Here is a 23995-nt window from a genome sequence, read left to right as displayed (position 1 = left end):
CTTCCGCCGAGCCTTGAAAACCCATCTATTCCATGCGGCCGGCCTGGCGTAGTTTTGATTGGGCTTTGCTAGGGGTTTTATATGGGGTATTTTAGAGCAGGCTTTTTATTCAATATTTATTGTGATTTTTATTATTGCCTGTTCACCGCCCTGAGTCCCGTAAGGGAGATAGGGCGGTATATAAATTTAAATAATAAATTTAAATAATAAATAAATAAATAAATAAATTAACACTATGTCCTTTTCCAGAAAGCTATAGAGGAAAAAAAAATCCATGTTTTTTCAAATGGGGAGAGGATGGAGATAATTTTACTAAAGTAATTAAAACTTTATCAAAATTCTGAATAATGATGATTGTATTTAAAGGCAATTCCCCACAATATTAAAGCAATTCAAACCCAAAATATCAATTAACCTCTTGTGAATCCTATCGTCAAACGAAGTTGACTGCATATATAATAGCACTGAGTTCGGACTGGGTAACTCACTGGCTCATCTTACCCTTTAATATCATCTTTCATGATCACATATGGTTCCCTTCCACAAGAATAGAGGTTTCTATAGAGAAGCCTGCCGATTTCTATTTCTTTTATAAGCTGGGATTTGATAGTAGCAAACATTCAAACTTGTGACCAATAAATTGCTCTCCTCCTGCCCATCATAATGTCCAGTCAACAGATCAGACAGGCTCTACATTCCATTATTAGTGACTCACCTTATGCTGGGCAAGCTGCATCTTAATTTTGTCTGGATCATTTGCAATTTCCAATTCTGCATCTAAAGTCTTTTCTGAATCATCCAACCATTCAGTAAGTTTGATCCAAGCTTCATGAAACTGCAGAAAAACAAGAGGTGCACTTATGTTTTTCCAGCAATAGACTATCAATAAACATTGCATCTCAAAATATTAAATGTGACAAAGATAATAATCAAAATCAGGGAATTAAAAATGGGTCTGGACAATATATTGGAAAGAATGGCTTGTTTTTCTTTCAAACAGCCTTTTTGATTTGCAAATTATTTTGCAATAGATATTTGTTCTTTCTTATTCTAATTCTAGTTCAAACTCAAATACTTTGGCCACCTAATGAGAAGGAAGGACTCACTAGAGAAGGGCCTAATGCTGGGAAAGATTGGGGGCAATAGAAGAAGGGGACAACAGAGAATGAGGTGGCTGGATGGAGTCACTGAAGCAGTAGGCGTGAGCTTAAATGGACTCCAGAAGATGGTAGAGGACAGGAAGGCCTGGAGGAACGTTGTCCATGGGGTTGCGATGGGTCGGACACGACTTCGCAATTAACAACAACAACAAATTCTAATTCTTCCAGAAAGGTTGATATAATACAAGTGTCGCTGAGGGATAATTAATGCACTTGATGATGCATTAATGCATATGAATAAACCTCGCTATATCTAATGTGAATTTGAAAAGTATTTTCATCTACTATTTTATTGGATTCATTGCACAGATGATAATGTCAGACCTTAGGTAAAGTCAACAGTACAATGGAGTCATAGAATCAGAGAGCTGGAAATGATCGTTTAAGCCGAGTAATTCTGGCAGTATCTCTTCAGCTACCATGTGAACAGATTGATAAAGATTGTCCACCATTTACCTGAATGCTTAGTTTGGGCTTAGGGGAAAATGAAAAGAAAAAAGGAGAAGAGGACTTCTAGTTATTCAATATCTTTCCAAGAAGCCATGGATGTGCCTTCTGCTCAAAACATGGGAGATGATGGCAGAAACCTGCTAAGTATATGAGAGTACACCTATCTGGAAAAAAAAAGGGCTAAGGAATGTTTTCTTCATAATTGCTCCATCATTTGCCTGCAGTTACTAATATTTCTCAAAAACAGGTATCAGCTATCAATTTTATTACACAAAGATAAGAACAAGTAAACATTTTTACTTATTTCTTTAAAAACTAACCCAACCGATAATTAGTGCATATATGTCCAAGGGAGACATTTGAATCTTTTAATTGCTGCTTTCATCCATGCCTAAGCTCCCCTTACATGCATTCAGCAGAACCATGCTGAATTAACATTATGTGTAGGAAATGATTCTGAGTCACTCGTCCCCCTCCCCTTTTAGGCTCTTGTGGAGTTAGAACTAAAAAAAATCTCACCATAACAACGTATATCTCATTTCAGACTACAAACAAGTTGAGAAAGTCAGTTAAGTTTATATACATAATCCTGGGGGCAAAGTGTTCGTTGATCTGAGATACAGTCTTTAAAATTGAGATGGCACACTGCCATGTTACCTGTTTGGCGCGCTTTCTTGCATCATCCAAGGCTCTTCCTCTTTCTACTAAACGCTGAACTACTTTTTCCCACCTGCTCTGGACACTAATGAGAAGATTCTTAATGAGGACAACATCCTGTTTCTGGCTGAAGTACTTCAAATGAGTTCCAGTTTTGTCTAGCTGGATAATCCGGTCACGATGAGCATTTACTTCATTGGCAAAGACCTTCCAAAGGAAAAAGGTAATACTGAAATTTGAAAAATGTCTCAAAATGTAAAGCTGCCTATCTGTATCAGCAGAGAAAATGTATCATGTTACTTAGAAACCAATCTTAAGAAGCTAAATGTTACTGAGCTGATTTATGTACAATTCAGCCCAATGCATCTAGAGTGGAAAGTTATAATTCTGCTCCTTTCTTTCGTACCTTGTGTTCATCAATCTGAAATAGGACAGTGTCTAAAATAAGACTTGGCCGAGATGCCACTGTCAAAGTTTGCTCAGCTTGAGTAAGCCAGTTGATAAAATCCTGCAACGAATTGTGGAACTCGATTGCCAAACTGAGAGCTTCTTCCAGCTTGATCTGTAAGAACACAACATAATTAACCACAGTGGAAGCATTACAGAATAGTAAATCATATTATGGTTGAATAATTTGGAGGAGGCCCATTGCTTTCGGCTTTTCCCCCTAATCATTTTTCTAAGCTAATATTAACATGCATTTTGTTCTAAAACACTATCTGGATAAAATATTGCTACATAATGGTTAAGTAGAAAAAAAAGGAAAAAAATGGGGATTGAGCAAAAGAAAAAAGCATCTCATGTCACATACTGACCTCTTAAAACAAAAACAAACCATTCTTCCATGTTCAATGATAAGACCAAGAAGCATTTAGATCAGGGGTAGTCAACCTTGGCTCTTTTATGACTCGTGGACTTCAACTCCCAGAATTCCTGAGCCAATTCTGGGAATTGAAGTCCACGAGTCATAAAAGAGCCAAGGTTGACTACCCCTGATTTAGACAGAAATTCAGAAACACACTTGCTTTCTAGTTTTGATCTTTCTTGTACAAATAGGGACCATGTGCTCAGTACTGTATGAAGGATGTCAAGAAAGGCTCAGAAAACCACTGGGTGAAGTTAATCTAATTTAAGCCTTATAATTTGCACAGAAGACTGTTTCTTTCTGCAGAATAAAGGTCCCCCTGAGTCAATTACCAGCCTAGCTCAAAAACAAAAACTGTACTAAAAGAACAGCTGCCCCTGCTGTCTTCCAGGGAACACATATCACAAACGACAGAAGAACTTAGGAAACACAGTGAATTTAGCTTATCTTTAAAAACGTTTCATTGACATCTTGCCCTCCAAATAAACTGTGGCTCCTAGTGTTCATAAAACAAATTGGCCCATAATCCCAATAGCTCCAAATTTGGAGAGTTGTGATCCCAAGATATCTTAAAAGCACTTTGTGGAGGGAAGCTTATCTACATCCTAAGTGACAGCACATGCAAGGAAGTGAACCTCCCAGACACGACTAAGTGCTTATAGCTAAAAGCTGCAGTACTGAACCAGTCTGTCAATTTCTACTACACTAGTCCTCAACTTATAACCATTCAAAATTACATTGGCACTGAAAAAAATGACTTATAACCATTTTTCACATTTACGACTGTCATAGCATCCTCAGGGCAACGTGATCAAAATGTGGATGCTTGGCAATTGGTTCATATTTATGACAACTGTGATGTCCTGGGGTCATGTAGATCTGTAACTTGAGCTGGCCACGAACAAGGAGTGTATATTGGAGGTGGTGACCCTTTGAGAGCTGTATGCAATGAAATTTCATTTTGATGTATGCCGATTGGTGTACTTTCAAAGTGACAATAAAGCTGTTGTTGTTGTTGTTGTTGTTGTTATTATATGATCACTTTTGCAACCTTCTGACAAGCAAAATCAATGGGGAAGCCAAATTTCACTTAACAACCATGCTACTAACTTAACAATTGCAGTGATTCATTTAATGATGGCAAGAAAGGTGTAAAATGGGTTAAAACTCACTTAAAATAACAGAAATTTCGGGATCAATTGGGGTCATAAGTCGAGGACTATCTGTATAAGACCAAAAAAAGAATCCAAAAGCTTTTCTCCCCCAAAATATCTTCGTTTATTCATTTCATTAATTCATTCACTTCTGCTTTTTATGTTTGTATTTCTATTGCTTTCAGATGAAATGTATAGTCCAACTCAGATTGTTTTAACCGAGAAAATCATGTTTACTTCTATGAAAGCGTATATTTGTCAGTAAGTTGCTTCTGACTCCCTAGACACAACACGGTCTCTTCACTTAATACTCTGAAGAACTGTTATATTCACAATGTCAACAATGCTCTTAAAGCATATTGTATATTTCCAAATGACAAAATGATGGATTAGGGGACTATTTATTCCTCAAGCCTGTGATCTGTACATTCTAAAGAGACATTTTTGTTTTACAGACTGGACTACTCGTTAGTTTACTGATATGGTTTTCCTTATGAGCATGGATGTTTGGCATTATTTACTACACAGATTACATGGGTCCATTAACTCTTGCTAAAGAACATCACAACCCTCCTACACTAAAAATAATCTAACATTAAGATTCCTAAATGCATAGACAAATTTCTCATATTCATTCTATAACATACTTTTCTTTCGCTGAGTTTGGTCTTTACTGATTCCCATTTTTCTTTAAGATTATTTATATCCTGCTCCACATTAGTTTCCATAGACTCTGGGCATCTTGCAAGCATCTGTAGACCCTTCTGCATCAGATATTTGTATGTTTCTTCCTTAGTTTCAAAGGCAACACAAAGTTCCTAGACAGAAAGAAAAAACAGCTAAATCATTTACAATAAAGGTTGATTCTAAACTATTAGCCTCTAAAGCAGTTGTAGGGAATTGTTCTATGACTATGGGCTTTATTTTTGTGAGGAAAGGTTGTGTGAGTTACAAAAATACACATTCTGGATAATATGAAACATTCACCAGATGTCACTAGGAATGTGCACATTAACAGCATACAGAATTATGTGCATTCTTTGGTTAAAATGAATCAAAAATTTAAAAAGCTTAGTCAAATGCATGAGTTTTGTAAGTCTTTATAGGCATTCTGTTTGTTATGTACTTTGAATAAATATTTGAATGTTATTTGTTAAGTAATCTTCATGGTTATTTTGCACAACTGGCCTTGCAGAATTCTGGGATCATGCGAGACCAAAGACATTTCTACAATTTCATCTGTGGAGGCTTCAATCCACAACAAAGAATATGCAAATTCCAAATTCAGAAAAACTTTATTATTTAGTGAATGGTTATCTTTCAGAAAGAATTTTTTTTCTGGAATAAAAATAACCCAGGAAAATCTGATCTATTACTCAGATGCAAAGAAAGTCATTAAAAAAAACCTACCCAAGAGAGAGGCATTCTCAATCACATCTTTGCATTTCAGACCTAGACTGGAATCTTGGCAATGCTTACCAAACCACTAACTATAAGTTATGAATATGCAAGTAAAACTGGGCCTGGGCATGTTATATTCCAAGTCCTGGAGATAGGCATATTTTAATGAGCCTTCAACTCACTGAAAATAAAGTAATCCAACTGTACTGTCTTGACACACACAAAAATAGACTCTGTCTTTATACGCTGGCAACTGGAGTTGGATGGATCAAGAAATAATAAATGGACAATAAAGTTGAGAGATTAAGACACATAATAGCAAGTTCTCTATTTGGAGAACTTGGAGGAAATTAACAGTTTGGTATTAGGACAAGTGGATACGAAGAACATAATTTATATATACAACTTTATAGCAGATAACCAGAGACGCTTATTTCCTTAAAACTGTTTTTTTCTCTATGCTAATTGTGAGGATTGTTCACCTATGGTAATTTACAAAATTAATGCCTTTAGAGTTATTTTCCTGTGCAGAATTTGCACATTTTTTATTCCAAACAGCCACAAAGGGTTAGTTTCCAAATTTGGACCATTCACACTGCTAAGATCCTTACCATATGGGTATTAAGCTGCTCTCTTGCAGTCTCTGGTAAGCCACCAACAGGCTTTGATGCCAAAAGGTGACGCTCAGTTTCTGTCAGCCATTGTTGTAAGTCTTCAACATCACCATGGAAACCCTGGGCCTAAACAAAATGTCATCGTAACATTTCAGAGCATATTTCATTACAAAGGCTTGCTGTATCATCAACTAAGGCATTGCAAATGTTGAACACAGTTAACCACAGAATTTTTAAAAGTCTACAGACCTAAAAGAAAATGCTGTTAAATTAAGAATTCCCTAAACAAAAAAAATTAAGTTTCAAAACAAAATACATACAATGAAACGTTATTGAGTGAGAGGAAAAAAAGAAAGGAAAAAAACTAAGTAACCTTATACCAATTATATAAAATGTATTGCTGATTTACAGTTCAAATCCCAATTTATGACTGGGAATTTCCACTTGGAAGCTAAAAATACACACAGAACAATCTGTCCAATTTAAGATTTCTAATTAGGTATTTCAAGTTATTAGTAATTTATAAAAAGTATATTCCAATGTTTTAATATTGCAGAGAGATAGCAAACTGTAAGGAGAATTTTTAAAGTGCCTACCTTTGGCTTCAATGGGCCCAAATTTAACTCAATACACCTGGATGATCTTTTACACAACTTCTCATACACACCTGGATCAAAGCACTGTCCAGCTGCTGTTTCCTTTTTTCTGTTTTTTCCAAAACATTTTGCCATCGTTGATTCAGAAGCTCAAGTTTGCTTTGTAGATTGCTAGCTTCTTCCACAGCACTTGATTGAATCAGGTCATTTCCCGCTTTTTTAACTGTTTCCACAGTAGACTGGTGAGCCAAGACATCATTTTGCAGCACCTGAAGCAACAAAAGCTTGTAAGCTTCCTTTCTGTGATTTTTTTTTTAAAAAGCTACTAATTTCATTCAATTACCCTCTGTAACATCATGATTTCAATAAAACCTAATTTTTAGAAATACCGTAGTACAAATTAGAAGGTTTGCATAATTGAGCAAATCCTTTGAGATATAAAAGCTATCCACTTTGAATAACAATTCTTAGTTCTTTGGGATATTCTAGAGCAGCTGGGGAATTCCGGGAGTTGAGATCCACACATCTTAAAAGTTGCCAAAGTTGAGAAACACTGCTCTAGAGAGTCAATAGCAATAGCTTTTAGACTTATATATCACTTCAGAGTGCTTTACAGCCCTCTCTTTTTTACAGAGTCACCCCACCCAAACAATCTGGGTCCTTATTTTACTGACCTCAGAAGGATGAAAGGCTGAGTCAACCTTGAGCTGCTCAGGATTGAACTCCTGGCTGTGGGCAGAATTAGCCAGCAATATTGCATTCTAGCCACTACACCACTGCACTTATGACTTGTGGTTTTAATGATTGAAAAAAAAGTATTAATAGAAAAAAGTGAGCTTTTTTGTAATCATAGAGCAAGAGTTAATTTTGTAATCATACTTATATTTGCTGAAGAGAAAATTGGAAGCTTTTTTCTATTTTTAAAAAATATTTTCTCACTGTACATTTTTTCCTTCTAAGGTTTTAAAGCTCAAAAAAAAATGCTTTCCATGTGCTCAATTGTTCAGATCATCCCTATCTAACCGTATAATTCTAAAACATGCATGCACATACATTAATTTTAATACACAGTAAAACCAATGTTATTCCAGTTTGTTTTGATGCCACTTGTATACAGTATTTCATTTAATTTACATTTTATTTGTTTGGACATTATTTTTTGAAAACTGAACATAAAACACACTAGTTGTAATTATTGTGTAACCAGTAGGAAATCAGATACCTGTTCCAAAAGTATAGGAGCAAGTTGGAGTCACCTAACCTACAATCTGAGTAGAAGTTCTCTTTCCTGCGCACAAGCAAAAAAATCCTTTGTAATGTGACTGTGTTTGATATGTTTATTGTTTTATGCATTTTTGCTGCATGCCACCTAGTGTCATTTCTTGTGAGATATGAATTTGATAGATAAATAAAATAAAGTGAGCAATACAAAGAGGCATCATGACTCAAGAAAATAGGCATGCAGGAGACAGTGCTATAAGAAAAGGGGCTTGGGAGCCAGTCTTCAGTTAGGAAACAAAACTTTCAAGCCTTGGATCTGAGTTCCTGAATATGTGTTCCTTCTGGTTTCCTGACTGATTGTGGACTGGCACATGATTAACTTGGCTCTTATTTTTGGATTTGTCTGCACAGAAGTTTGGCTTCTGAAATATGCTTCCTTTTTCCTGAGTTCTGCATTCATGCACTCTTGTTGAGATTTGAGCTCACATAAGGACCGTTTTTCAATATTTGACCTATTTCAACTGTTAATATGGAGCAGTTATTTCCATTCAGCAATTATATCTAACAATGAAGCCCAGACGTACATGATGTTTGGCCAGCTCAATTTCAATAGCCTTGGGGTCGCCTCCCACTGGCCTCTGTTCATTCAACAGGTCTTCAGTGTGTGTCAGCCATGTCAACAACTCATCCAGAGCATGCTGGAACTGCCCCAAAGCTAATAAAGCACCTTCCAGTTTATGCTGTTCAAAAACAAGAACATAAAAATTGAAACCATGACACAAATGCTAAATCTTCAAGCACGTAAGTGTGTATTGTAAACTCATATGAACACCTAGAAGTGCCACCCAAAATTTATTTTACATATAAAATCTGAAAACCAGACTAGAGAAGAGCATTTAAAGCAAATAACATATTTTATTGTAATTATTTAAGAATTCTTGAGTGGCTTATGTTTACCTCATTTACCCTATGAGTGGTTAATGTGAGAGTCAATGACTTTAAAACTCCATGATAGGTTTGGCATTTAAATCTTAATATATCAAAGCCCAAGAACGTGCTCACTGTGAACCTCACATCTTGTTGCAATATCTTGTTTTTAATTTTTAAAAATTGTATTAGTAAAATATAACAAATAATATAGTATATTTGATCATAAAGAAGGGAAAATAAATTAGGAAAAAGAAAATTAATAAGAAATCTATTACTATTAATCTCCTGGTGGGAAACAAGAAAGTTTAGAAATGTGCTGAGGATGTTATTGTTCGTTATGCCATTTTCTTTTCAGTTTGTTATATATTGTTTAAAAATACTCAAAGGAAATAGGGATGACCAAATATGTATTTGATCAATACACATAATTGCTTATATATCATTATGTATTAGTTACAACAAATGATATGATTGCTATTTGAAATACAGAGATCTTAATATGCCTTTGTTCAAATATTTCATTACACTTTCAGAAAATATGCTGCTACATAGAGTAAGCTTTCAGCCAAATTCAATTTACCTGGCGGCTAATGATTTTATCCTCCAGACATTCCCATAATAACCTGAGTTCAGACAAAGGATCTTGAACAGTATGCTTCTCACTTTCCTCTGTGACTTTTTTCAACAACAGTTCAGCCTGATGGCTCAGTCGTTCCATTTCTATCTGCTGTTGGTAGGCTTCTTTTTTAAATTGCTGTAGAAATTCAAGAACACAAACATCAAAGGGGAATACCACCTTGTCCTTGTTAGTTTATTGTGAAATTTAGTGTCAGACTTTCCCTGAGCAGTTTTCTGCTTAAGGAAAACTATTTTTACCAAAAAAGTGCTAAAAGAAGCCCGATGTCTCTAAAAAATTACTATAAAATGTTGAAGATCTTTTTCTTCTTCTTCTAGGGCAGGGATGTCAAACTGCTGGCTCACAGGCCAGATGCATCATAGCGAAACCGTGCCCACCCCATTGCCAGCGATGGCAAAAAATCGCGGTATGTCGCGACACATCACGTGACGTTGCGAGTTTGACATCCCTGTTCTAGGGGAAGCCTGTTTTGAATGAAAAACCTTTCTGGGAACAGAATGAAATCTATATAACTTTCTAACCTAGTATTCTTCACAAGTTAGACAACTAAAGCACACTTTTTTTCTGAAATATAAATGGACAGCATACTCCATCATTCTTATATCTGAAATGTTTCACACTCAATTTAGTCCAGGGGTAGTCAACCTTGGCTCTTTTATGACTCGTGGCTGGCTCAGGAATTCTGGGAGTTGAAGTCCACAAGTCATAAAAGAGCCAAGGTTGACTACCCCTGATTAGGCCATAAAACAGGAAGTCTTTCAAAACTTCCTCAAAGCGAAGGTAATGTTGATAGAGCTCTTCACTGGAAGTGACCGAACCCAATTACACCTGGTGTAGAGATCCATCCCCAGAAGAAATTAACTGAAGGGAGGGAATCCATAGTAATATATCACACACAAGAGGGGCATCCTCCTCTGTGACTGAACATTTTAGACTCCTGGGTAACTTACAATGCAAAGCTTTGACAAGTTCAAAACTCTGCAACCCTTCATCGGCTTTCTGCCTGGAATAGAATCGAAGTAGATGACTATCAGGTGGACATATTCACTGCGTTCTCTTTTGCAAAATATATCTTCTTATTTTTTTTAAACTGAGGCATATGACAGGAGGAAGTAAAATAAATCAGAGAGCTTTTTCTAGATGCACAGTTGTGAGGAGGGGGGAACAACACACAGTCTACTTTTTGTATTGTATTTCAACTTTTAGGGATTTATGAGCCATTATGTTCCCATTTTATTAAAAGCCATTGCTTCAAAGCTTTAAAGTCCTTTTTAATAAACCTTATCAGAACAAAGAACATACGTATCACATAACACAATTTGATCTAGGCGTACAGGGGCGAGGCAGCTTTTCCAAAGACCCATGTGAGAAGGATCCCACTGGATACTGTTTTCTGTTCCAACAAAACTTATGATACCATGGACTTCTCCCACCTTCCCTCCACTTCTTTGACAAGCATTAAAAAAAATCTTGACTTGGTTTCTGTGGCTCCAGCTGTCTCTCTAGTAAAGATATTGAGAGGTGCATCTGGGTGAGTTATGCAGTGATTACAAAAGAATGAAGCAGAGACATGCAGAAAACCTTCACGTTCTGCTAAGCCAGGGTGATGTATCACTATAATTGTCTGACTCAGTCCCTAATGATTTCTTTTTTTCAAATATAAATTTTTATTATTTTCATCATAGAAAAAAACATCACAAATATTTCACAATGCTATAAAGAAAACCCCCCACCCACCCACCCACCCCCCCGGACTTCCCAAACCTAATCCCAGGATACTATTCAAATATAAGTAAACTACTATTAATATCCCTAACTCCACAAAATATTATTCTACATAAGTAGGTGAGATATATAGAAAAAAGAACAAGTTAACTAGAAACCTAAATTATATTCCACCATTCTATGCTTCTTTTGAATATAAACAATCCATCTTCTCCATATTAATAAAAATTGTTCATTTGAATGATTCTTCAAATAAGCCGAAATCTTTGCCATTTCAGCAAGGTACGAGACCTTCAATCTCCAGTCCTCCATTGTAGGTAAAATTTTACTCTTCCAATTTTGAGCTATCAGCAAACGGGCAGCAGTTAAACAGTACATGATGGCCAAAGATAAAAATCAACTTACGCAAATATCAGGATTTGAAGTGGTTAATAAAGTTAAGTACTTGGGAATTTTTTTGTCCTCCTCTAACATGAAACTTTATCAGAATAACTATGAAAGACTGTGGAAATCAGTACAAAAGGACTTATTAATATGGAAAAAACTTCAGTTTTCTTTGCTGGGTCGTATCGCGGCCATTAAAATGAACATTTTACCTAAGTTTCTTTTTTTATTTCAGATGTTACCTATTTTAAAAAATGAACTTAACCTGAAAGAATGGCAGAGAGACTTGAATCGTTTCATTTGGGAAGGCAAGAAAGCGAGAGTTAAATTTAAGATTATTCAAGATGTTAGAGAACGTGGAGGACTTAAAGCTCCAAATTTGACACTTTATTATGATTCTTGTGCATTAACATGGACGACGGATTGGATTAATTTGTCTAACAAAAGGATATTGAATGTTGAAGGATGGGACTTGTACTTTGGGTGGCATGCCTACCTTTTTATGCAGAAAAAGATTGACAAAACTTTTAGAAATCATATAATAAGGGCTGCATTGTTAAGAGTTTGGCAAAAGTATTTTTCTAAGTTTGATGTTAAACTTCCAACTTGGGTGATACCATCACATATTTTTTNTGGATCCTGCAACTATGTCTCGCATTTATGAGAATTATGAATCCAAGTGCTGGAGGTGTGGACAACAAGATGCAACTTTTTTTCATATGTGGTGGACTTGCAAGGTTATTAAGGCCTTTTGGATAAAATTGTGGTGGAATTTACAGCAAATTTTTAAAAGAAGAATTATTTTTTTGCCTCAGTTATTTCTCCTAGGTATTACACAAAATTTGGATGTAAAAGAAACGAACTTGATCCTAATGATTTCTTAACCCTTGCTTTCAATTCTAATAGAAATGTTGGAATCCTAACTTTTCAGTATCAAATCACTGTGCAAAGCTTATTTTGGCTGATGGTTTCCTGTTTATTTTTACAACTTGTCCACTTCGGCTTTGCACATGCAAAAACAGAGTTAAGACTGGATCATCTAGTCTAAAACAGTGCTGCAAAACAGGATATCTCATATTATCTCCATTTCCTGTGTAAAATGCACAACAGTATCCAGGTATTATGAACAGAATGAGTCATCTTTTCATTCTAAACCGTCTTTTGGAATTCACTGGGGTTTTCTGTTTCATACACCAGAAGGCTGGGAATGGAATGAATTCTGAAAATTTAAGAATAATCCACAGTATACAAAGTGAAGGAGCTTCACACATTTTAAAGGGGAAATGGGGTACTTAAGGAAACGATGCAGCGAGAAGAAATAACCTTGTATTAAAAATACCCCTCACGATTATCTTTTGCCAAAAAAATAAATTCCATTTTATGCCATATTCACAAGGAATTCAATTTATACAGTACAAAGTAGCTGCAACATGATCCAAGATACCATCCCTCACAAGAAGATTTAAAAGAGAAAGTTACGTTTCTCACCTTCATTTCTTCTGTTTGCTGTTTTACTGTTTCTAGGTCTGTTCCAACTGGTGACATTGAAGCTAATTTACTACCAGCAATATCCACCCAATCAAACATAGCCTGTCAAAATAATATAATTAAAATAACAGGACAAAAAGATGATGTAGCATATTAACAATGAGCTGCGTATATAGAGAATACTGTTCGTTACATTAGAAGAACTGCAAGAATTTATACATTTATGCTCAGTTTTCCGCATACTATATATTTTGCCATTTCTTTTAAAATTCTGATTTGCCTTTATGCACAATGACATCATGACACGTTTTCCCACCCCAGTTGCTCTGAAGTTTAGACAACATTCTGAAGTAGTTTTTGGATTTGAAGGGGGAGTTGGGAGACATGAAGAAGAAAGTCCTGTCTTGTCTAACACAGGATAAAGTCTTTTGGTCTAGAATAGAACAGCTTCCTTTGAAAGCTGCCAATTCATTTGCTGTGATCCTGAATTTCTTCAATTAACCTTTGAAGGAAGTTCATGAACGTTGGTGTGTGTTGTGGGTTTTGTGTGTGGGTATGTGTGTGTGTCAAAACAGGCAAGATGCAAGTCCTGCCTCTGTTGTGTGTGTGGATACGATGGTGCATCTTTCATCTTGAATCTGCCACAGATGCCAATATATCTCTGTGTAACTTCAATCAAGATGTCCTCAGTTCACTCTAAGAACTTGCCGATATGGAATCTTCCACCTAGAGATGCCATAGACCTGACATTGATGCAGTCCCTCTTCATCACCAAAATGCAATGAGGCTTCCTTTAAGGTGGGGAAGCTATGCCATTAACTTTCAGCTCAGGTCTAACTCCACAGGAAATGCCAGAAAGGCAGTTTAGCAGCATTTCCTTTGGAGTTGCAAAGATGGGTGGCTTCCCACTAGTGGGAGTTTCTTCCTGGTTGAAGTAAAGGTGCCATTAGACTTAGGCTACTTCCCTACAGCCTTCAGCTTGGAGGGGTGGCTTTGTGGCTGTTGCCCTTTGTGCTGAAAAAAAAAGCTGTCCAGAAGTGAAGTTGGGGATGGGGCACGGACACAAGCCATTTTCCCATCCTTTAATTTTCATTTACTCAAAGAGGGCAATGTTCTTATCTCTGGGGAGATGCTGCTCTGGGTGGGGGCTGTGTCAGAGAAGGCACGCTTCCTCAGTCCTACAAGATGACAACATTTAATGGAAGGGACTGACTTCAAACCAGTACTCAGTGAACTAATCACGTAGTCTACTAAGCTTAATGGGACCTGTTCAGATAATGAGTACAAGATTTCCATTTAAGTAAAATATTCCTAACTATTGGAAAAAAATGGTATAGATAATATGCATCATCTGTCGCAGACAGATAATGTCTATGAGCCGAAGTGGTGAAACAGAGATTTCGTTTGGAATTGTAAATGACCCAATTATGTTAAATCTTATAATGTGCTGAGCAGGTAATATTTAGCCAGGCCAATGAAGTAATACAATAGGATTTTAGAAAATGTGAAATGACGTTCACTGAGTGAAATCCAACCTTCTACCATTATAGATGTCACAAATAATTATGAATAGTTTGAGCTTAAATCAAATGAAATTTGTTTAAACTCACATAAATGAAATGTACTCTAAAAAATTGCACAGGAAAAACAATTTTAACCACGGAATAAATTTGTAGATTTAATATTAAAAGGGGCATTAAATGTACAGCAAAGAGGCTGACAAAGACTGCATCTCTTTCTATAGTTTAACCACTCACCTTTTTAAAGACTTTGCTTGAAAAATCTACAGCTAAATCAAGTACAGGTAGTCCTCGACTTACAACAGTTCATTCAGTGTCCGTTCAAAGTTACAACAGCACTGAAAAAAGTGACCCATGACCATTTTTCACACTTAGGACTGCTGCAGCATTCCCATGGTCACGTGATTTATATTGGGATGCTTGACAACGGTTTCATATTTATGACAGTTGCAGTGATCATGTGATCACCTTTTGCAACCTTCTGACAAGCAAAGTCAATGGGGAAGCCAGGTTCACTTAACAACTGTGTTACTAATTTAGCAACGGCAGTGATTCACTTAACAAATGTGGCAAGAAAAGTCGTAAAATGGGGCAAAGCTCATTTAACAAATTTCTCACTTAGCAACATAAATTCTGGGCTCAGTTGTGGATGTTGGTTCACATTTACGATGGTTGCAATATCTTGAGGTCACACGATCTAATTCACTTAATGATTGTGGTGATTTGTTTAATGACCATGCTAAGATGGTCGTAAAACTGGGCCCAGTCAATCGCATCACTTAGCGACAGAAATTCCAGACCCAATTGTGGTCGTAGGTTGAGGAGTACCTGTACACACTTTCAGTAGGGTGCCTCCTGATCTACTTACAGGTAATTTTTGACTTATAACCATTCATTCAGTGACTGTTCGAAATTGATGTTGCTGGGGGGAAAAAGGGTTTTTTGATCTGAGCCTGAAATTATGTTCATTGCAGCACCCCAGCATGATCAAAATTTGGGCACTTGACAATCAACCCACACTTACCCTACTGAGGTGCTTCAATTCCCCCCACCTGCCTGTTTTTCTCCCCCCATCTCTTCCCTTTTGGTTTCCCTACACTAGTGATGGCGAACCTTTTAGAGACTGAGTGCCCAAACTGCAACCCAAAACCCATTTATGCATCGTCGGGTGCCGGGTGAGTGTGGCCTATTGGGTGGGCGTGGCCCATTGGGTGGGCGTGGCCCATTGGATAGGCGTGGCTGCGGTGGTAACGGCAGACTGGGTGGGACTAAAAAGTTCAATCAATCAATTCCAACTTTGCAAGATCTTTTTTTTCCCCGCCAGAAGTTGAAATTGACTGATTGATTGAACCTTTTTTTTTGGGTACACGGCGGCGGAGGCCTAAAGCGAAAAGGTTTTATAAAACCCAGCTGAAGGCCTAGGACTGGGGCGACAGCGCCCGTGCCCACAGAGAGGGCTCTGAGTGCCGCCTCTGGCACCCGTGCCATAGGTTCACCACCACTGCCATACACTTTTCCTTGTGGGGTCACAAGCAGCCACAGAAACATATAGCTCCATGGCTGCTTGCCATAACCGAAGAAAGCCTCAGTAAGTGCCAGCAGACATTCATTTGCCCGGCTGCCTCCTCTCCCCAGCCTCACGTGGGCTCCAGCCTGCCCCAGCAAGCATTCCTTCCCAGTTCCCAGCACTAACATTTCACCTTTTGTGCCTAGTAACTCACTGTTGTCTCTTTTGGGACCCAGCTTCCCTGGCAAATGTTTCCTGCACACTGCTCAAGGTTTTAGATTTGGGACAGGGTTGGGGGGAGATTTCCGATAGCTTGAGCTATCTTGGAAATGGGGGATGGGATGATTCCCAAAGACAGTACAGCATTCCAAATCTTCTCACACTCCCTCCCCCCCATCATTTATGAAAAAGACAGGTGCTTTAAAAAAGAGTAGATCACTTCTCTGGTCAGACGTACTTTTGCCAAATCATTTTCAAAGCAAGCACAACCCTATGTTTATAGATTTTGAAGAATAATTAGGTCGTTATTAAAACATTTCACGATCCTTAATTGTTTTGTTTTGTTTTTAAGCAACACCTTTCCAAATATTCTACCAAGAAAATATTATAAACAAACTGAATTTAAAGACGTACCTGCAGTCCGTCTTGATACTGAACAGCAGCCTGCATAGCGTCTTCAAGTTTGTCAACACGTTCCTTCCATGCTTTATTTAAGCCATCCCAAATGGAATTTAGCTACATTTTAAATGGTGAGTAAAGTTAAAAGAAAAAGAGCTTTTAAGTCTTTAAATATATATATATATATATAAATGTACTGATTACAATGCAAAGAATAGTTTAAATCTCTCTAAAATTGCAAGGAGAGGGAGAGTTCTAATTAGTTGTTAAAAGTTAACATAGTTTTCAATGTCATTTCCAATTAAGATTAGAATTCCTTTCATTCAAACTTTAGGACCGCAGTGGTTTTATTTTATTCAGCAGAAGAGCATAAGCCAGGTATGTTGAAAATATACAGTTCAATTATTATTAAAACGTAAAAAAAACCCAGAGATCGTAGACAATTGGTATTGACAATTTGATATATCTAAATCAGTGTCTGACTCAATATAAGCCATGCTCTTCCAAAATTAGAGGTTTCTAGTCCCTTCAGAGAACCATTAAGTACCAAACATTTACATGATCAGTACCTCATCTATACTTTTGTTGACTAATGGTTTGTCAGGTTCACCACATGCAGCTATGAGTTCAGAGCCAAGATTCACAACGGCATCAAGTTCTTCTTGTAACCCATCTATCTCTTCTTTGATGGTCTAGATGAAAAAAAAACATGAAGTTTCAAACTATCATATTAATATTTAGGAAAAGCAAATTCGTTTTAGTCACAAAATATAGTTTACTTACTATAGGTGTTTAAAGAGCGCAACGTATTATCTGTGTTTAATAATTATAATAATTAAACTTGTATTTTGCCTGATTGTCAACAACTCTGATCCCTTCTGCCAACTCAATAGGAAGTTACTGCAGAAGCACTTTGGTATTCCTTATATTCCAGTGAATTAATATTATAAATACATCTGCCATAATTCTTACAAAGTAAGGTGAATACTAGCATCCCTTTAAAAATATTTTTCTCATAGCTCACATTTCTTAAGCTTTAACAAATCATGATAGGACAGTGATGGCAACCTTTTAGAGACCGAGTGCCCAAAAACTGGCCCTGCCCCCACTCCACCTCCCTGCTCTGCCCCAGCTCTGCCCCCCCATCCCCCACCCCGCCCACAGGACCACTCACCGCCTCCAGGGCCCGCCGCAGATCGCCCAGGCAGCCCAGCAGCACTATGGCGGCCACACCCTCTGCCTGCATCCTGCAGCATCAACTGCATGATGGGGCATGAGGGCAGAGTCTTGTCTACGCTGCCTGGCTGCCATGTCCTTGGCTGCGCTGCTCCATGTGGGCCACGCTCGAGGGCGACTCTCCTTCAGGGGGGCTGCTGGAGAGAAGGGGGTCGCGGGGGGAGGCAAGACTGGGGCAACAGCACATGTGCCCACAGAGAGGGCTCCGAGTGCCACCTCTGGCACCCGTGCCATAGGTTCGCCACCACTGTGATAGGATAATCTATAGAGAAAGTCTTGGTGGCAACATGTTTTTCCACATGAACACAAGCCATTGTGATGGAATGTCTATTTCAAGGACTGAAAAAAAAATACAACATCTCCTCCTTGAAGTCAAAGTAGAATCCAGTGACTTCATGAAAGTGTCCCTATATAGAAGAAGACAGCCACTGCCTTTCCTGAGATTTTGTTTTTTCTTCCCAAACTAGCTTACAGTCCTAGGATTCCATACAGCAGGGGTTCCCAACCCCAGGTCCATGGACTGGTACCGGGCCGTGGCATGCCAGCAACCGGGCCGCACAAAGAAGCAAAGCCCCATCCGATGGATGCAGGCAGCACACAAACCACGCCCCCTCCGGTCTGTGGAAAAATCTCTTTCCATGTAACCAGTCCCTGGTGCCCAAAAGGTTGGGGACCTCTGCCATAGAGGTCTCCCAACAAAGTAATATCTAGATTCAGGCCTGCTTAGCTTTTTGAGATAAGATAGAGGAGTGGGGAGGAGAGAGTGTGAGCTTGTACCATGGTATCAGGATATCAAGTGCTCACCATTCGTGGATGGTGAAGTCTTCCAAAATGTGCATACGTATAGAAGCCTACTTAGAAATACTAGTACTCAATGATTTTGATTTGAAGGAGGAATATGATACTTAATGTACCTTTTCCAGGAAGTGGGCATAGAATTTCATCCTCAAGACGTTATAAGTATTTTATTTACCTCTGCTGCTTCCTGTTGTTGTTTCACCACCGAAGGATCAATCCCTGCTCTTTCTAGTTCTCTGATAAAATCTTGAGTATCTTTGATGGTGGCTATGAGACCCATATGATCACACCAGAACTTCTCTGCTAATTCCATGACATCAAGGAGCTTTGCTTCCCTTTCCTCAGCCAAAGCATGGATATCCTCCCAGATAAATACCATCTGATCGAGCTTATCTTGAACAACTAGGCAGCAAAAATAACACGACAGTTACACAGGCAGAGTGATCTACATGTCCTTGAGAGGAGCTTGTAAACTATCTGTGATACATTTATCTTGCAATGTAAATATTTTGGGATGAAAATGTGCTATTAAAGGATCAGATATATAATGGAATATAAAACAATAAATATATATACAACTATCTATAACATGAAACATACATGCCTTCCCTCAGAAACAGCTAATACAAGATAATTCTTCTGTTACAGATGTTTACATTTTTCTTTTTAATGCTTCCAACAAAAATAGGGGAAGAATTCCCAATCTGGTAACTTCCATTACCTTTAGCCGATATGTCTTTATCAGCTCCTTTTGAACGTGCAATCATTTCTTCTCCACGCAGCTTTAGAGTTTCATACACTGGCTGCAGTTTTTCCAAATCTACAGAGACATTCTTATTTTCACTGATCTGTTCTTTAATCTTTTCAACTTCAGCTGAGATTGAAGGTGGCTGCCGCAAACGTTCAACGATCCGATCCAGGTTCTCAATAGTTGAATCTATCTTATCATGGAACTGCACAAGCCAATAGAGAAGGGATAAGTAGGGGCACCTGGGTGAGTCACAAAAAAAATGGCTACCCACCCCCCAAAAGAGCCAAATCAAATCTGGAGGGGGAAAATGGGCTATTGCCCAACAAAATGTTTACATAATCATTGTTCTGTATAAAATACTTCCTTGTCCTATGTATGTGGATAAAAAAAATACTAATATGTAAGACAATTCCCATAGTTGAAATGAGTGCTTCTAAATCAAAATGTCTGAATCAGGTTCAACTTGTAAGAGATTTGTAATAATGATTTGTTCTCTTTACTTCTGTATTATTATTATAGCTGTGTTTTTTTTTACTGGGATCACAACTACCAGTAAACAGTTTCATAAATATTATTTTAAAGTTGAAAAACAATACAAGATTTCTCCTTTCAGCAAGTTTAACCACAATGTCAAATATAACTTTTATCAGTCCCTTTTATGCACTGACGTCTGTCAAAATCCCTGGGCTACATCCTTGGACAGCAAAGGTGATCAACACTCAAGTGCTGGAGCGCATAACACCAGACATGTCACTGGAAGGAAAAATAGCTAAATTGTGTCTCACTTATTTTGGCCATGTCATGCAGGGGAATTCACTGGAGAAAGCAATTATGTTGGAAAGAGTTAGGGGTAAAAGGAAACCAGGCCATCAAAGAACACAGAGGCTGGACACCACGGGCCAAAACATGGAAAAACTCAAATAGTGCAAGGTCGTAAGATGTGGAGAGACCTGCCCATAGAACCGCTAAGAGTGAATGGTGGATAACATCATCATCATCGCAATCTTGCTCCTCTCTCTCCTCTCTCTCAAATGAGTAATATTGGATATGACCAAGAGATTTCATGTAGATACTTAATCACACATCCAATTTCCCCCTTCTTTAGCTAGAGAAAGAATTATATGGATCAGGTATCTATGCTGACTAGCTATTATTTCTACAAATTACTCTCTTATTAAGATGTAAAGGCTCTCTACAAAGATGAAAAGAACCATAAAATACAAACTTTCAGACAAAATTATTCTCTTTTCTTTTTGATCTTTGGAGGGTTTGTCCCTATTCAGTAAGGACTGCAAATCAATGGAATACAATTATTTTATAAATGTATCAATCTAATGTAGATTTAATTAATCCCAAATCATATTTTTAGATATGATTTTATCACTAGGAAAGACTTTTTATTGCATCAATATTCTTCGGTAACATGCTTTAGTGAAAGTATCCTCAATTAATATGATTTTATATCTAGTATTGTATTCTAAACCAGGGGTCCCCAACCCCTGGGCCGCAAGCGGCAGGAAAGTGCATAAAGCTTTATTTGTGCATGCGCGGGATTAAGTTGTGTGTGTGAAATCATTCCCCCCTCCCCCGGTCCATGGAACCAAAAAGATTGGGACCGCTGGTCTAAATTATTAAACAGAAGATTTAATTTAAATGTTACTATGTTTTATCAAACATGGAACTTTTAAATAACCCCTGGGCTGTCTAATGCAATCTCTGTTTCTGGCCAGGATGAAGTCAGTCAGAGAGAAAGAAGGAGATTCCTTCTTGATATTTCTTAAGGGTAGATGCTAGTACTTAGTTAATTAAGCTAAATGCTATCAGATGCTAATTAAGCTAAATGCTATCAGATGGGCCTTAGTGCCACCAGCCCAAAGACATTGGGCAGCGATTACATTTTTCTCTTTTGCTGGTTTTTGTGTAAGGAAAAAAAGACAGAAGATATTATACAAAAAAACCCACAGAATTACGAACGGAAGATGTCTCTTAGCCCCGCCAAAAATTCTGTAACAGGAATGGGAGGACTACACAATGAACGCCTTGTTTAGAAATAGCCTCGTAACTAATTTGCAGCCCATTTATAGTGAATGCAACAAATCATTGCTTTCTAGTACCAAGAAAGAGTGAGTTCCTACAAAAACATTTAAAAATATCACTTGGAGAATTCATTTTATTTTAGTCTTGGGTAGATTTATGTTGAAGACATGTGTGGTTGGCAAGCACGCTTAAGCCAAAGTTCACTGAACAATAAAGCTAGTTAGTATGCACACATGTCCATGGATAGACTGAGGGCTGACAGGTTGACCAACGCTCTGTGAAAACACACTGCCCTGTGTTATAAAACATTTGTATAAGTTGAAAAAAAGGTACATATTTAGTATTCATCACAAAAGTATCCTCAAGCTATTTTTTTTTTGAGACAATCAGATTATTTTCTTTTACACCAAATTTCTCAGAGGTTCTGATTCTTGAGCAGGTAAGAAAAGTACGTTTATATAACTGTGATGCGATTTATTCACCTAGCATATGGTGACCTGTACTCCTGATAAGGTGAATATATACTGCAAACAAAGGGATATAAATTAGCAGGGAATATTATCTGCTCTCCTTCTGGAGAAAAATAAAAACAAATAAACAACAACAACAAAAAAACTCCCATATACCTGAGTCGATTGAGAAATGGCTTCATCCAGTGCTTGGGCCCGCTTTCTGACATCTTCTTTAATTTGACTGTAAAGAGCATCAGCTGCCACATATTTCTCTTGGATTAAAAATCCCTCTTCTGGGCTCAGCTCCAGGAGTTGAGGTCCAGTTTTGTTCATCTTATCTATGTGAGGCTTATGCTCAGCAATCAACTCTCGTAGTTGCTATAACAGAACAAAATACTGTCAGTATCTCAGCCTTACTATGCCACATTCTAGATTTCTATATCTCCTACAAATTCAACATCTCTTCGGAAAAACAAGGCCAAAGTGTAATTCATACTGGATGTATGCATTTAACCACAGCCTAAAGCCAAACTACTTTCACCTGTAACTGAATAAAGAGAGAAATCATCTTACAGTACATTTAAAAAGAAATATGGCACCCGTACTTTCTGTGGGTGTAAAAAAAATTGAATAAGGCTATGCATTATGAATAAAAATGGAAAACAAGTTTAGAAATCTGACTTGCCTGTTTTGTTATAGCACTCAACACTAGCAAGCTATTTTTAGTCATATTTAAACAATTTGGGAACTTTTACAATGCTGGTACTTAATAAATCATTTCTAGTGCTGGATAACTGGCTGAATGTTTTTATTAGTTGTTCTATGTTATTCTGTTTTCTGCCTACACTTTCCAGTCTGTTTTTTTAAATATTCTGGTTGTTCAAAGCACTAGTTTTCCTGGTAAACTTTTAAAATTAAGTGCAATGAAGTATGCCCTGAAATCCAGATTTATTTATTTAGGAGATTCCCAATTATTTAAATTAAGTGCTAACTTAAATCTCATCAGTTTCTAACTTATTCCAAGAAGGACTAAAGCTGAATTTTATCTGTTAAGTCCTTTGTTTTCATCTTCATTATAAAAACACAAAACATATATATTGTCATATGCTTATAACTATGTTAATGTCCTGAAGTATACCAGTTCTTTTCAGGAGACTGCTATTATGAAATTCAGTCCTTACTAATTGCTTTCTATGGCCCGATGAAAATAATCTCAAATTAAGCATATCATCCAAATTTTATTTTTTTAGAAGGTGACAAATTAAAAGTACAAAAGCAGTACAGGTAGTCCTCGACTTACAACAGTTCATTAGTGACTGTTCAAAGTTACAGCGGCACTGAAAAAAGTGACTTATGACCATTTTTCACACTTATGACCACTGCAGCATCCCCGTGGTCATATGATCAAAATTCAGACGTTTGGCAACTGACTCATATTTATGACGGTTACAATGTCCCGGGGTCATGTGATCACCTTTTATGACCTTCTGATAAGCAAAGTCAATGGGGAAGCCAAATTCGCTTAACAATTGTGTTAAGTGTATTAACAATTACAGTGATTCACTTAACATCTGTGGTGAGAAAGGTCATAAAATAGAGCAAAACTCACTTAACAACTGTCTCGTTTAGCCACTGAAATTTTGGGCTCAATTGTGATCACAAGGTGAGGACCACTTGTAGCAAATCAGAGAGAAAGAGACAATAAAGGTATAAAAACTGCATAGCCGTATTTTAAAAATTATGTGATTTCTTATAAGGAAAAGAATATTATTATTATTATTATTATTATTATTA

At 37.3% G+C, this 23995-nt stretch overlaps 1 protein-coding gene across 1 annotated transcript in view; it reads right to left on the bottom strand.

Annotated features, from left to right (window-relative positions):
• The window catches only part of LOC107293452 (dystonin), a gene marked incomplete at its 5' end in the record, with an annotated part of 166922 nt that overhangs the window by 35179 nt on the left and 107748 nt on the right, over positions 1–23995 (bottom strand). The window contains 14 exon segments of the mRNA XM_029285407.1: positions 716–835; positions 2268–2474; positions 2674–2829; positions 4934–5104; positions 6299–6427; positions 6969–7166; positions 8703–8858; positions 9629–9802; positions 13283–13384; positions 16943–17044; positions 17497–17619; positions 19137–19363; positions 19683–19914; positions 22376–22579. Of these exon segments, the coding sequence (XP_029141240.1) occupies positions 716–835; positions 2268–2474; positions 2674–2829; positions 4934–5104; positions 6299–6427; positions 6969–7166; positions 8703–8858; positions 9629–9802; positions 13283–13384; positions 16943–17044; positions 17497–17619; positions 19137–19363; positions 19683–19914; positions 22376–22579 (2301 nt within the window).

The sequence above is a fragment of the Protobothrops mucrosquamatus genome, unplaced genomic scaffold (assembly GCF_001527695.2).
Source record: "Protobothrops mucrosquamatus isolate PMUCROS unplaced genomic scaffold, P.Mucros_1.0 scaffold1620, whole genome shotgun sequence".
Classification (NCBI taxonomy): domain Eukaryota; kingdom Metazoa; phylum Chordata; class Lepidosauria; order Squamata; family Viperidae; genus Protobothrops; species Protobothrops mucrosquamatus.
This window is presented reverse-complemented; position numbering and strand designations above follow the sequence as displayed.